This window comes from Sylvia atricapilla, chromosome 3 (assembly GCF_009819655.1).
Source record: "Sylvia atricapilla isolate bSylAtr1 chromosome 3, bSylAtr1.pri, whole genome shotgun sequence".
In the NCBI taxonomy this organism is placed as follows: Eukaryota; Metazoa; Chordata; class Aves; order Passeriformes; family Sylviidae; genus Sylvia; species Sylvia atricapilla.
Genome location: NC_089142.1, coordinates 78088829 through 78103369, shown reverse-complemented (window position 1 = coordinate 78103369; position 14541 = coordinate 78088829). Strand labels below are relative to the sequence as shown.

Here is a 14541-nt window from a genome sequence, read left to right as displayed (position 1 = left end):
ATTATAGGTGATTTTTTCCTACTGGTGCAGAGAAACTGATAATTGTTGTAAAATATCCACAGAGAACCTGAACTTCCAGTCATGTTCTCTCCATATAAAACACTTGTTAAAATTTTGCTTGTTAAAATTTTTTTGAGATAGACCTCTCAGTGATTTCCTTTAATGGGAAATACATGAAAAAAAAGGTTTCTTCTACAAATCAGACCACTGCTCTAATGCTATTTCTGGACCTGCAACCTTTCCAATTTATAATACGTTTATATCCCATTGTGAGAAACTATGGCACTTAATGAGATCTATGTATAAAATAGAATTAAGTTTATGTAGAACGAATGCCACATTTAACCCTGTTGCATGACGATGTCAGAAAAAAAACCAAAACAAAAGATGTCCTCTCAGAACTAAATGTTGGTATTCAGTAGGGAGCAAAGGGCAAAGGGATGGATTTACCCACTAAACCTATGTGGAGTTATCTGGGAGCTTTTCTATAGTCATTGAACACAGGAGAAGTGAGATCCCACTTTCTGATTCTTCAAAGCACAGACCACAACCAGAGACAGCGTTTCTCTTCTTATTATAACAGGAATTGGCAACAACATCTCAACTGTATTACTTGACAAGTTCTTTAGTGCTACACAGCTCTCTCTGCAGGTCAAAAACACGCCTCACAGCATTATTAGAGGGGAGGGGAGGGAAGGGAAGGGAAGGGAAGGGAAGGGAAGGGAAGGGAAGGGAAGGGAAGGGAAGGGAAGGGAAGGGAAGGGAAGGGAAGGGAAGGGAAGGGAAGGGAAGGGAAGGGAAGGGAAGGGAAGGGAAGGGAAGGGAAGGGAAGGGAAGGGAAGGGAAGGGAAGGGAAGGGAAGGGAAGGGAAGGGAAGGGAAGGGAAGGGAAGGGAAGGGAAGGGAAGGGAAGGGAAGGGAAGGGAAGGGAAGGGAGTTGGTCCGTCCGTCAGGAGGAGCTCTGCGGCAGCCTGGAAGTGACCTCAGTCCGGGGCACGGCCGGGATGCAGTCAGCGGGGCGGCGGCGGGCAGTGCGGCCGCGCCGTGCGAGCAGCCAATGGCAGGGGCGGCGCCGCTTGTTGTCGCCCCGTGAGGCGGCTGCGCCCTGCGCTCGGTGCCGCCGCCGCCGCAGGAGGGACCCGGGAGGCCAGGCCCCGGCACCCGCTCGCCTCTCGCCGGCCCCGCAGCCCCGCGGAGGGCGGGGAGATGCAGCCCCCGGGCGCTCAGCAGCCGCCGCTCTACGCGCCCGGCAGCGGGGACTTCACCTTCGTCTCGTCGGCGGACGCCGAAGGTGAGCGCGGGGCCGCGGGCAGGGCCGCGCTCGCTGTCCCGAGGCACGGCTCGGCCGGGCCCCGGCAGAACGGGCCGCTCCCGGGCCGCGGAGACAAGAGGGGCCTTCCCTGCCCTCCTTCCCGCCGCCCCCGCGGCTGGTGTCGTGGCCGGGGGCGGAGCGGCCGCGGTGGCCGCTGCCCTGGGGCCGCGGCCGCGGGAGCGGCACCGGCGTGGCAAAGGCGGCCGTGCCGCTCCGCTTCCCGGCGGCTCTGAAAGCCGGAGCCCGGCTTGGCCCGGCTGCGTGACACAGCCGTGACCGCTGGCACTGCCCGCTCCTCTGGCTCCCGGGTTGCTGGAGGCCCCTTTCGTTGTCTTACCGAAGATTGTGCCGTATGTTCGTTCACGTTTGCTGTAGTGTTGTGCCAAAGTGCCTGCGCCGTGTCTCATTGCAGCACAGTCGGGAAGGAGGAAAAGAAGCCGTGTTTGTAATGTAGGGGGTGAAGTGTGGCCTGCTGCCAAACTGCTGCACAAATAGCAGTGGTGTGTCAGCATGCCGTGAAGATGTGCCCTCTGACTCCAAAACTGAACATACACGAGTCAACATCGTGCAAACTAACTTCGCTGGAGAAGGATTTTTTTGGTCTCTCCCTATGTAAATAACAAAATAACAAGGATTCTACTTTCATGTATGTATTTAGTTACTCTTAAAGTTGTGACTAGGGAATTGTGTGGGTCCTTATTCTTTTATCCCACCCTGGAAAGGAATTGCTGAAGTGGAGAAATTACTGTAGAATACCTGTTCTTAGGTGCACTTCACAGTCCTTCTGAGAAGGAATACAAATCAACAGTACAGTCGTGGCTCTGGGCCTTTTTGTTGCTGGGGTTTTTTTACTGGTTAGTTTTCCTTTGTTTTGTGTTGTTTTTTTTGTTTTTTTTTTTTTTCTTCACCTTGGCATGAAAAAGGATCCATGTACCTCTGAGCAGAAGCTCTCTGCTTCTTCCCTGGAAGTATTTGTTGGGCAATGCTGAACCCAATCCAGTAAAGCTACCTTTCTGGTAGGTTTTGTTTAATCACAACCTTGGCTCCGTGTTTTTTATGAACACAAGCGAGGTGTGAACTGCCTGTTCAAGTGTACTCCTGTCCTCAAAGTGCTGGATAGACCTATCCTAGCAAAGAAAAACAGTAGCAAAATTAAACATATTGATATTTTAAAATTAAAGTACTATGCATTGCACTCTAATTTTTACACGTTTCCCAAATTTCAATCCATATAAAAAAAATTAAAATTAGCTGTTCTGTTTCCCCATCTTATTTCTGTGGGACGTAGGGGCTGTGTGGAAGAAAGCAGGAGAGATGTTTACAATTAGGTCACCAGGCATAGTAGAAAGAGCAGACTGTTTATTGGTTTGCCTCTTGTACTGCTTTTTCAGAATTAAGAGTCAAGGCTGTTTTGGAAGCTGGTCTTCTACAATGCTTTGCTGAAATGAGGCGTCTGAGGGGCTTTGGTTTTGTGTCTGTGGTGTTCAGCCTGAGACAGTAGCAGTGAAGGCTGGGAACCCTCAGTGTCATCAGTTCTTGGCAGATTTTTCCAGCACCCAGTTGTCCCACAGTTTAAAAATCTCATTCAAAGCAGCCTGCAGAAGAGGAGGTGACCAATCCCTTTTCCCTCAAGTCTTGCAAAACAGACTTAAGATCATGTTAATAGAGTTTATAATTCAGAAGTGTGGTTGCAGGTATTCATCAAGCTGCTAAAAGGAGTCTTGGTTAAAACGACCTGTGCAGGAGTTTCTGTGCCCCAGGATGGATTGTTAGTCGTCCCAGAGAAAGGAGAAATACCCGGCTGGTTGGACTGCTGTGTTTGCTTCTTTTGAGAGCTGCGTTTATGCACCCAGTAGCAAGAACCTCTCCTTGCAAAAAAGTGTTATGTTGTAGCAGAAATAAATATTTCTTAATGACATAATGGTCCACAGTCAAGAGAAAACTTCTGAGGCTTCAGCTTGATGCCCAGGCATTGAGATTTTTCTTTCTTCCTCCCTCTGTAAACAGCAAGGGAAGGGTTTGCTTGAGTCCGGTGAGAACAGTGTGTGTGTGCTGGAACTGGGAAGAGCGAAGAGAAATTCCTGCTTTAAGTTACAGTGATCTTTACAATGGTCCTGTGCAGATGGTGTTCCAGGAATCAAAGAAATGGATCATTAACTCTTATGATTATGAAATAGTTGGAAAGCATTTATGGAGAAGCTTGAATCTGAGTGGCCTAGCAAGCTGATCTGAGAAGGAGAATTCTGTTGAATTAATTGCAATTCTGAATGATTAGTGAATACTTAAAGACATGTTGGCTGAAGACACTGAGATTCTGCCACTGTAATTTTTTTTTTCTATAAGACTGTAATATTTCCAGAGAAAATGTTGCAAATGTAATCTGCAAATGTGGCCTGACATGCTTCTGTGAGTGTTTCAGAAGTACTCGCTATGGTTAGGTGTTTTGGAAAATTTGTGCTGAGGAACTTTAATGTGTGAAAAACACACAACAATGAAAAGGCAAAATTTTTTTTCTTTATCTGTCAATATATTTATAGTAAGCTTGTACAAAATATTTACACATTTCTGTTTGGATTTTTCCTTCTTAGCAGATAATGGAAATCCATTATTTCCTAAATAAATAATTATTCCCTTCTTATGTATCTTTTTCTTTCATCAAGTTGCCTAATTAATTTTCCTATACTACTTTTTGTTTTCCTACTATATATAACTGAATAAAATGAGAAAAAGAAAACTGGCAATTTTGCCAAACCAACCAGAACATAGATAAATTGCTCTTTGATTTGCTTACTGCTATGGTAGAGAAAGACCACAGTATATCAAAGAGAATATGTACTATTTGTATTAATATGAATATTTGTATTACTTATTATTGTCTGGAGCGTAAGGATCTCTGATAGCATTCTTTCTGTAACATTTTCAGCTGCATTGAAGGCAGGCTACAAATTAAAGCACCTTCAAATATTTTCCTTTTATGAATAATTTGACATAAAAGCAGAGAATGGTTTTGGCTGAAACAATGCCACTATTAAAAATGGGTGCCAAAAGAGTACGATCAGAAAAAGGTTATAAATAATCCACAATTTATAGCATGATGAGACTCTCATTACTGTCCTCTTTTTGTGCTTTTAAATACTTAAAGCACAAATGGAAGTCTTTCTATCATACCACAACACTGTGTCATAAAACAAGAGTCTCATCTAAAAGCTGAAATCTGGTGTTTGAGACCTATCCCAACATTGTTACTATTGCAATAAAACCACAAGTACGCTTTCAAATTCTGTATGTGTGAAAGTATAACTGTGTTTTGTAGCTTTGAGTGTTTTATGGTGATGACCAACACAAATAGCTTCATATGTTTGTTGTTTATCTTCCAGTACTTTTAAAATCAAATGGCTTTTGGCAAGACATAAAAAGTTCTATATTTTTCTCTTTTTCTTTAGATCTTAGTGGTTCCATAACAACTCCAGATGTTAAGCTAAATCTTGGAGGAGAATTCATCAAAGAATCTACTGCGACTACATTCCTAAGACAGAGAGGATATGGCTGGCTTCTGGAAGTGGAAGATGATGACCCAGAAGATAACAAGCCACTCCTGTATGTTATAATTATTTTTGGATATCTATCTTTATTAGTTGTGTAGGGAAAACAAGCAACTTGTCCTACAGCTTTGTGCTGTGACTAGAATTCTGTTTAACAAATTACTTAACCAATAAGTGTTTTCTGGTGTAAGAATGGAAACATTGTTTTTCATTATGGATTTTAATCTCCATAAGTATAAAGCTTATATGGCTTTTCTACTTTTAACTGTTGATCTTGTAGTGTTTTAAAAAACATGAGACTGTATTCTTCGTATCTTTTGCATACATGTTTCTTTCTTGATGTTGTGAAAGAATCAAAGGCTAAGACAATCCTGTGGGAAGATTTCTGTTAAGTAAATCTCAGTCAATTATTCTGTCAGTTATTCTGAAGGAAAACCATTGTGAATCATGGTTATTACAGTAGGGATGTTAGAACCAGGGTAGCACAAACTTTATCTTTGAGGCTGTCTTTTACTATAAGGCTAGATTTAACGGGTGCTGGTGCTGAAAGGTGATAATGTCCTTAAAGCTGAAAGTCTGGCATCCGTTGTTCTGTTCACAGAAACATGGCTGGCTGAAGGAAGTTTGTATCTTAAGGTTACTACACTTTGAGTCAGGCGGCCTGGTCCTCGTTCTGTACCTAAGCAACTTTATTCTCACTGTCTCAGTGTTTTCCTCTGAATGAAACATAATGATGCTGTAAAAAATTGGAGCGAGACAGAGAGTACTCTGGAGAACTCAGATGAGTACTGGAAGATAACAGATGCCTGGAGAGCTTAATAATGACAGTGCTACTTGAGAACTGGTGTAAATTAAAGTGTGCAGAAGTAGCTCCTTGTGTGAATAAGTCTGTTTAGCGAACCTCTAACTTTTAATTAGGAAACAGACTGGTGTAGTGAGGTGACAGTGTAGGAATTCTGACTTTTGTGTAATTTTGTTGTTTTAATTTTCCCCAGAAAGATGTGTCATGAATTCTTACATTACATTACATTCTGAATCCTATTAAGGATTGAAAGAACAGCAGCCTGCTAAGGGAAGTGCACCAATGCAGGGCTAGTGTGCAAATGTTTTGTTCAGTAAAGTGAGATTATTTTTTTTTTTTACTTTCTCATTGGGCAGCCTTGCTCGAGACACTTTTTTCCTGATACAGCTGCCATCACTTTCAGGTGAGGTAGCTGTCAGCTTCATGCAAAAGACAATATATTCACATGAGAAACTGTCAGAAGACCTAAACAATGAGAAAGAATTACTTCCTTGCAGCAAATACTTGTGTTACACAGTCTTCAGAATAAAGTATAGGCCTGCTGCATCCTTTTTAGATAAATGGTGGCAAATAGATGCTTCCAGTTTATTCCTTAGATTCAGGGAAGGTTAAAGAACAATTTTTGTTACTTAGTCACCAGTTAGTAATAGCACTTTTGAAGTAGCTTTAGTAATAGTAATCCAAAAATTGCCTTGAGGGGCTGAACTAGCAATATTTGATTTTTTTTTTTTTAAGCAGTTGTTGTGGTGAATCACATCTTTGCATTTATTTCTCACTTCAGCTTTTGTGAAGAAAAAGCCAAAAAAATCGAAGCCTTGGACAAAACCTTCATAAATGAACTTAGGATATAATTCTACATTTTTCTTCACTGTGTACTTAAATGTAGAGCAGTATATCTGCTGGAAATCTCTTGCAGCTTTTCAGAGCTCCTCATCATGACTGAGGTTTTGCACATAAAAAAGTGGAATTGCTCATTACTTGGGAAATCTGATTCCTTCCCCATTAGGCTAATACAGTCAGGTCAACATGTACCAGCCAGGAGTCTTGGGCAGAAGACTCTTCCGGCCAATTCGTGTCTGCTTGCCCAAAGTTTGTAACAGGAAGCAGAGAAGGCAATGAGAGAGAATATGTATCTGTTGATACCTATTGCTGCTACTTCATTTTACCCATAGTGGAAAGAAGCCAGAAATTAAACAATAGGCATAAACTGGTCTGTTGAAAATTACTGTTCTTAAAGGAAGCTAAACTCTTTTTCTTTTAAAAAATTGGTTTTACATAATGTATTTGGAATGGTATAAGATTAGTGAATGTAATGGTATTCTTTCTTGCAGAATTTGAAATAAAATATTTTCATAGTAAGTGTGCCTGCTCATGGCAGCCTGCTTGGCATAGGAATGCACAGACATTCTTTATGTATGCGTGTCTTTGACTCGTAGTTAAGATGATACAAATGTGTCACATGTCCTAGTGTGTCTGAAAAATAAACTTCCTATCTTAATGCAGACTCTCAGGGTATCACAGAATGGTTTGGGTTGGAATCAACCTTAAAGACCATCCAGTTCCATCCTCCCTGTCTTGGGCAGGGACACCTTTCAGCAGTCCAGGTTACTCAGAGCCCCATCCAGCCTGGTTGGGGTATGCTCTGTATGTTTTCTGTTCTCAGTCATGTAATTTGTTTTTGAGTTATTAAATAAATCTAACTGTGTCCCACCAGTTACTGAACCCAGCAAGAAGGTATGGTCTTGCTTTGCTGTGGACAGACTGTTCCTTTGCTAGTCATGGCTCCTTGTGGCTGACAGGAGACTTGCTCTATAAACCCCTGTACTTATTTTTTTAGCTCTGTTTCATTACTATGGTGTATAGTAATGGTCACTTGCTTTATTATTTCAGGGAAGAACTCGACATTGATCTGAAGGATATTTACTACAAAATTCGATGTGTGTTGATGCCTATGCCATCACTTGGGTTCAATAGGCAGGTAGTGAGAGACAATCCGGACTTTTGGGGTCCTCTGGCAGTTGTCCTCTTCTTCTCAATGATTTCATTATATGGACAATTTAAGGTAGGTATAAATCTTCTGCCTAAAAAGAAATCTGAACTAAATTTGGGGATGTGATTGCTAAGCAATTTGCATTCTTACGTAGGTAGAAAGTCTTTTTTTTCACATACTAATGTGGGGCATTTCAAGTGCTGTTTCTCAAGTTAGTATGTAGAAAGACAGCAGTTAGGAATGTATTAAATAGCCCACGGGTAAGTTAATCATGATGAAATGTCAGGTTTGTTTTTATACAGTAAAACAAAGGAAAGATGTGGTTTCTAGAGGAACCAGATTGATACTAATGGGTTTGTAGTCATATTAGTGAATCTTTCCATTTTAATTGTGACCTTTTGTTAACTTGCTTTTTATTACTAAAAAATGTCAGTGAAAAGCATTTGTTTGGATGCCATGAATTCTAATTTCCTGACAAATAAAGCTGCTTATTTAATTCATACTATATGACTGCTGTTATCTGGTATATTTAATCCTCATTAGTGACATTTGCTCTTTTGTCCTCCCTGCTCAGTTACAATCAGATAACTTTCCTCTGGTCAATAGACTTTTTCCATAATTCCTTTTGAACTCCAGGGTAAAGAGCTACTCAAAGGCATTGTGCATATTTAATTGACTTCCATAAACACTGTTAGCTTTTTTATGTTCTGATTAAAATAAAGAAGTGATATCATTTATAGTAACAATTTGAAGGTAAGCCTGGGTGCTGCTGCATTGGAAATCTATATGACTAAATGTGTGGTTACAGTTGTTTAGAATGTGACCAAGTATGGCAATAAGCCATATGTAAACCAGCAGAATGTGCTTATGCAAGGATTCTTGTGAATGGTGGGATAAAATCATCCCCTTTGGGTCCTCTGGCTTCCATATGGTGTACCAAATGCTGACTAAGAATTCACTGTCAGTATCTTGTCTCCGTGAGGCCTGAAGTGAGTAGACTAAACCTCTTCATTGTTAAGTCTTCTGGGAGGACCACTCACCTGTCTCCTTGGCAAAGCAAGGACCATTCCTTGACCCTGTGACAGATGAACCACCTCCTGCAGTGTGCGGAGCTCCTGTGCAGGAACACTGGCTCTCATGTTTCTTAGGAGCGGTGGGTTTACCATATGGGTGCAAGAGTGCAGTGTGTGTATGAGGAGGGAAAGCTAGCAGCCAGCAACAGGATGACTGACAGCAGCTGGACTAGGTGAACCAAAACTCTCTAAATTGGAGAGGAGCACTTCTACTCTAAGACTTTAATCTGGTCCTCTTCTTTTGGTCTGTAGAAGGAAACAGCAAGTAGAAGGAGGCTGTGTGCCATTTTCACAAATAGTATGAAGCCATTATGGTTTTTTTAGTGCTGTTGTGATTTTTATCTGGTTTTTGCTATTTCATTCTTCTGGAAATATGGAACTTTTAATTAAGCAAAGTATTGAACTGAATACTGACTTAATTTTTTCAGTTTGATGTTAGTATGTTTGGTAATACAGACATCAGACTTCAACTGTTGTTTCCTTCTAAAAAGGCCTTTCAGAAAGGAGAGCTTTACTTCTATTCCTCCCAGTGGCTCAACACCAAAACCAGCTAAGTTAATTTGAAGGTTCTTTTAAGCCAGAGAATGACTTTAGGATTTCTTCTGTAGTTTAAGAGCAGAACTATGAAAGAAGCAAGAAAAAATAATGACAGACTTGGTCCCAGGAATCTGAGGCTCTATATAAAGTTGTCATCATCATCAAGTTCCACTGAGAATTACAGTCCTATGTCTTCTGAGCATTCTCAGTTTGAGTAAAGTGACATCTTTATAAGTGAAAGAAAGAGAATTCCAACTTCTTGTATTGGTTGGGCTGACTTTTAAAAACTATCTGAGCCCCAGTTTTGTAATAGGTGGGGTATGAAGACATTTAGGGTAGTTTTAACTCAACTTCCTATTCCTGTTACAGTACTTACAGAATGCATTGCATGTGCATTCTGTGTACACTGGATTTACCATTAATGTGATTCTGTAAATGTAACATCTGAGCTTCATTTGCTAATTACACTGTGATACTAAACACTATTCTTGCTGCAATTCAGAATTCACTTTTGTATAATAAAATCCTTGACTGCAGCACAAGTGATTATGGAAATGGATTTTCCTTTTTCACATTGACAATTATGCATATAAATGAATTGTTCTTTATCTTTCAAGGTTGTTTCTTGGATTATAACTATTTGGATATTTGGATCCTTGACAATTTTTTTACTGGCCAGAGTTCTCGGAGGAGAAGTAAGTACCTATATGTGAAAAGGATATAGAGGGAGATAATGTAAGGTCTCTTGACAATGTTTTTCAGCAGTAGTTGGGTTTTTGTAGTGCTTGAGTTTGAATCTTGTAGCCAGATAAGAATGGATGCAGTTGCTAAGTGTAAAGTCAACATTTCAGATTTTCAGTCTCCAAAATGAAATCTAAAATACAGAGATCATCAACTAATCTCTTGGTGCAATGGATGGCGTGCGTGGAAGTGATAAACAGTCTGGAAATCGGTGCTGTGAATCCCAGAAATTCTAACAGCTTCTTGTGGTCCAGACCTGAAGTCCATTCTTGAGGGAGAAATGCTTTAAGTTTTAGGTCACTGGACTAAATGGAAACTTTTTTCTTTAATGGGGGGCTAACAGCAGTTAGATACCCTTGTGTGTAAAGCACCTGCCAGTGTTTGTTTTCATCCCTGGCCTGATGCAATTCAAACCCATTAAAGTGTGAAAGGCAGGGCATGTTTCTCAACTGCAAAGCCAACGGGAGCTGTGGCCTGCATCCCTTCCTCCAGCTGCTTGCACCAGCAGGGTTGGAATAGTTGCTTGAACTGTTTACAAATTGACTCATTAAGCGATTCAGGTGTAAACAACAAAAAAAAAAGACTTACAGCAAGGCCCACAGACAGCTGCAGTGGAACAGTCAGGAGGACAAAACATCTTAAAATAGATCTGCAGCATAAAATGACTGGACTGTGTTGTGAAGAACTCAATATTCAGTGAAGCTTGATTTTTATACTTCTACTATGGATATTGCATTAATGATGCACCAGTGTTGCTGAGGTCCTGAGTTATTTACTTTAAATTTTTCAAATTTTCCTTTTAATCATAATTGCTAGAGTCTTCTTGTGTGAATGCTGTTTTGAAAGAAGAAGTTTTTATAAATGTGATTGCATAGTATTTCTGCATTTCAGCACAATCCAGGTGCTCTTAAATCAATCTGGTTTGTGGCTCAAAATGGGAAATTATCAGATGTATAAATGGGAGAAAAAGTATAGGTTTGCAGAGCTTGTCATGAAGGATCATTATCCACAAGAAAACGCTTACAGGATGCCACTACTTTTCCTTTTACATCCAAGAAGCCTAGCTGTGCACAAGAACCTTTCAGACCATAGTAGGGGAAAATCAGCCATTTCCTTCTGAAGCTAAAAGTGGTTACAGAAGTACTTGGAACAACTCTGTTCTAGATAATGACAATAAAATGAAGCTGGAAATCAGAATTCTATGCCTTACAGGGATCAAGTTTTAAGTTTTCCACTGACACCAAAAACATTCATGTGCTTTATGTATTTATTTATGTATCATGGATATGAGTATGCTAATGCAGAAAATGATGTCTTTGCTGTTTTTGACAACCAGGACTACAGCTGGTCCTTGAGAGGTCTATTGCAGTTCTGTGCTCCTGGGTAACATATGTAAATGCTGCCTTTGAAAGTGATAATTTACAGTTTTTTGGGGAAAAAAAAAAAAAGACAACGTATTTCTAATTTTACACTTTAGTGTACAAAACCAACTTTTATGCTAGCAAGTCTCCTATAGCTGAAATTTCATGAGTATAACACATTATAATCGTTCTTCATAGTGTTATAAAAAGAACAAATTGTATTTGGCGACAGAGATTGTATACTGCAAAGCTTATTTTTATGTGCTTGAAAATTCCAGGTTGCTTATGGCCAAGTTCTTGGTGTAATAGGATATTCCCTACTTCCCCTCATTGTCATAGCACCTGTACTTTTGGTGGTTGGATCATTTGAAGTTGTTTCTACCCTAATAAAAGTAAGTTTATATCATCTATTACGAATTTAGTTCTTTTTGAGTCACTTTCTTAACACCTTAAGTAATCTACTCGGGAAAACATAATGATATGTCAAAATTTTCAGAACTACAAAGTGAGCTCAGTGATCCTTTTGGTTAGCATGGTTTGAAATGCTCCATTCGAGTGCTTGGGGATATACAGTGCTGTTGCCATAACAACACCTGTTGTTACTAGAGTAGCTTGTATTTAAGTATTTTGCTGTGCTCTAATAGTTGCATTACAAAGAAGATGGGATTCTCATTTTGAGAAGAGGATGCATAATTAAACCTCAGAACGAAGAATCTGAAAATCAGCTGTTCTCTCCCTTCCCCCATCATCCAGATTATTTTTAGTCACTGCAGCATGAATATGACGTTAGTCATTGTTCTGAGGCCTCCCCATAGTGGTAGCAGTACAAAGCTCTCCATACCCTTTGCAGAGGAGGTAAGGATTGTTCTGATTTGCAGGTGGGGAATGAAAGGCACAAAGAATAACCTGCCTTATACCACGTGCTGCTGGACACCTTTAATGGAACCAGCAACATTCCCTAAAAGATCCCAGAACGACATAATGCTCTTGAACACTTCCAGTGCTTCTTAAAACCCTTTTAGGTAGCCTTTGAAGTTACTGCTGAGCCTGGGAAGGTTAACTGATTAAATTCTGTTACAGGCTAAGCTGTACACTTTCTGGAGGTTGGTTCTGTTGATTTCATTATTTCTGTCCATTCAGCTTGCTGCCAAACGGTGTAATTGCAGTACAGCTAGAGTGTATGATAAGTAACAAAATTGCTGTATTTGAGAATTGATAATCTGTGATTACTGATAAATGATACTCAGAACATAAATCATTAACTTGCCAGTTAACTAATATATAACGTCAAAATAAATATACTTTCATGAAGCCTCTGTTACTTGATTGCTACTAACAGCCTTATGTTAACTTCAGGGTGAATCTCTGCAAGGTCCTTATCCTTACACCACTGGTATGAAAATGCATTACAAACCCCAAATGGCCAAAACTTCTTGGGCTGTGACAAGTCCGACTTCTTATGGCTGGCTCTGTGTTATACTGAGAGAAGTGATTTTTTTCCTGTGGTGGTGTCAGCTAAGACTGTTCATCTTCTTTTTCAGTTGTTTGGAGTCTTTTGGGCTGCATACAGTGCTGCATCATTACTAGTTGGAGAAGAATTCAAGACCAAGAAACCCCTTCTAATTTATCCAATCTTTTTATTATACATTTATTTTCTGTCCTTGTATACTGGGGTGTGATCTAGTGTAAGATGTGGCCAGAAACCCTCTTACAGTCCCTTGCAGGCTGATAGTGTGTAAGATTAAGAAGGCTGGAGATAATACAAGTGACTGTTTTGTATCCAGTTGTCGAGATGTTTTAAGATGGAAGAGCATATTTGTGTATATTATTTAATGAAGCAATTGTAGCTATATAGATTTGTATCAAAGTTCTAGGTTTGTTTAAGACTTCAGATTTTAATGAACAAAATAAAAGAACCTTGTGTTTTATAACAAAGCGTAGCAAAACTGCAACTCAATACCTGTGCCAAAAGCACTGGGACCAGATTACTATATTCAAGAATTAAAAATGAAAAGTTAACTGTTAACAATCTCAAAGTGCAATTTTTCTTTTGAGCTTAAACACAGCTGGCTTTTTTTGGCACAGCAAATTCTGTAGATAATATATATTTATGAAACAGTCCTGATTGTTCACAGAATAGTCTGTATAATCAAGACAAGAAGATACTACTTTTAATTTAGTGCCTCAATTACTGTGATTTGGCTGTTGAGTTTTTATAAATTCCAATTTGTTTTCAAAACATGTATATACTGTGTATTTTGTATCTATGGCTTGTGTGTACCGTAAATACTCCTTGGTTAAGGATGTATATTGGGTTTTTAAAAATTGAAGATACAAGTATTTGAAGTTTTCATTTAGTATCTCTGACCAAAGGAGCAAGATATTTACTGTGTGACATAATTAATTAAAGTGCATATTTAGAGAATCAAATTATTTTACTTGAAAGTATAAATTTACAGAGAAATGGGTGAACACCTTTCTCAACTCTAGTGCTGGCCTAATGTTGGAGAAAAAAAAAGATGATCTATCAAATTTGTGTGATCTTTAAACAATGTTATTTTATGATGACAAAATAAAAATATTGCTTCCCTAACTATGTTTTACTATGTTTTACAACATCTTGCTCTGTTTTGCTTTTAATAGCATGGTATTTAACATGCATCCTTTTTTTTTTTTTTTTTTTTTTTTTCCCCACCAATACTGTTAATCCCTTGTAAAGAGAAATAAGAAATTTTGAAGGCCAGATTCTCCCTCCACTAAACAAGGCAGAGTTACAGCCTTAGTAACAGAGTCTTGCTAATTTTGACTCTCCAAGGATTATGTAATAATGTGATGACATGTTAAATATTTCCTGTGTACTGTGTTGATTGCTTATATAATGGTCCTTATGGTAATACTTCTTCACAAGGGAAGTCCACTGAAGTTCACTTTGTATGGTGCTAACGTAGTCATTTGCAATCTTCAGGATTTAGTATCAACAAACAGCTCTGAAGGTTTGGGGGGGGGGTTTATTCTGGCAACAGAAAAAAGCATTTCCCATTCTTCTCCTCCCCACTCCATTCCCGCCCCCCCTCCCCACCTTTTTTTTTAATGCTACAAATAAAAATCAGCCATGACAAGGTAATAGCAAGGGCTGTCTTGGATCCCTGATGGTCATATTTCCATATCAGAACTGTAGTTTTTT

The 14541-nt window shown here is 39.6% G+C and overlaps 1 protein-coding gene across 1 annotated transcript; it reads left to right on the top strand.

Annotated features, from left to right (window-relative positions):
- Positions 1 to 1020: 1020 nt before the first annotated feature.
- LOC136359342 (protein YIPF4) lies at positions 1021 to 13950 on the top strand. The gene is made up of 6 exons (XM_066315911.1): positions 1021 to 1290; positions 4755 to 4908; positions 7546 to 7717; positions 9873 to 9950; positions 11636 to 11749; positions 12899 to 13950. The coding sequence occupies exons 1-6, from the start codon at positions 1206 to 1208 to the stop codon at positions 13034 to 13036; spliced, it is 741 nt and encodes a 246-aa protein (XP_066172008.1). The 5' UTR covers positions 1021 to 1205; the 3' UTR covers positions 13037 to 13950.
- The last annotated feature ends 591 nt before the right edge of the window (positions 13951 to 14541 follow it).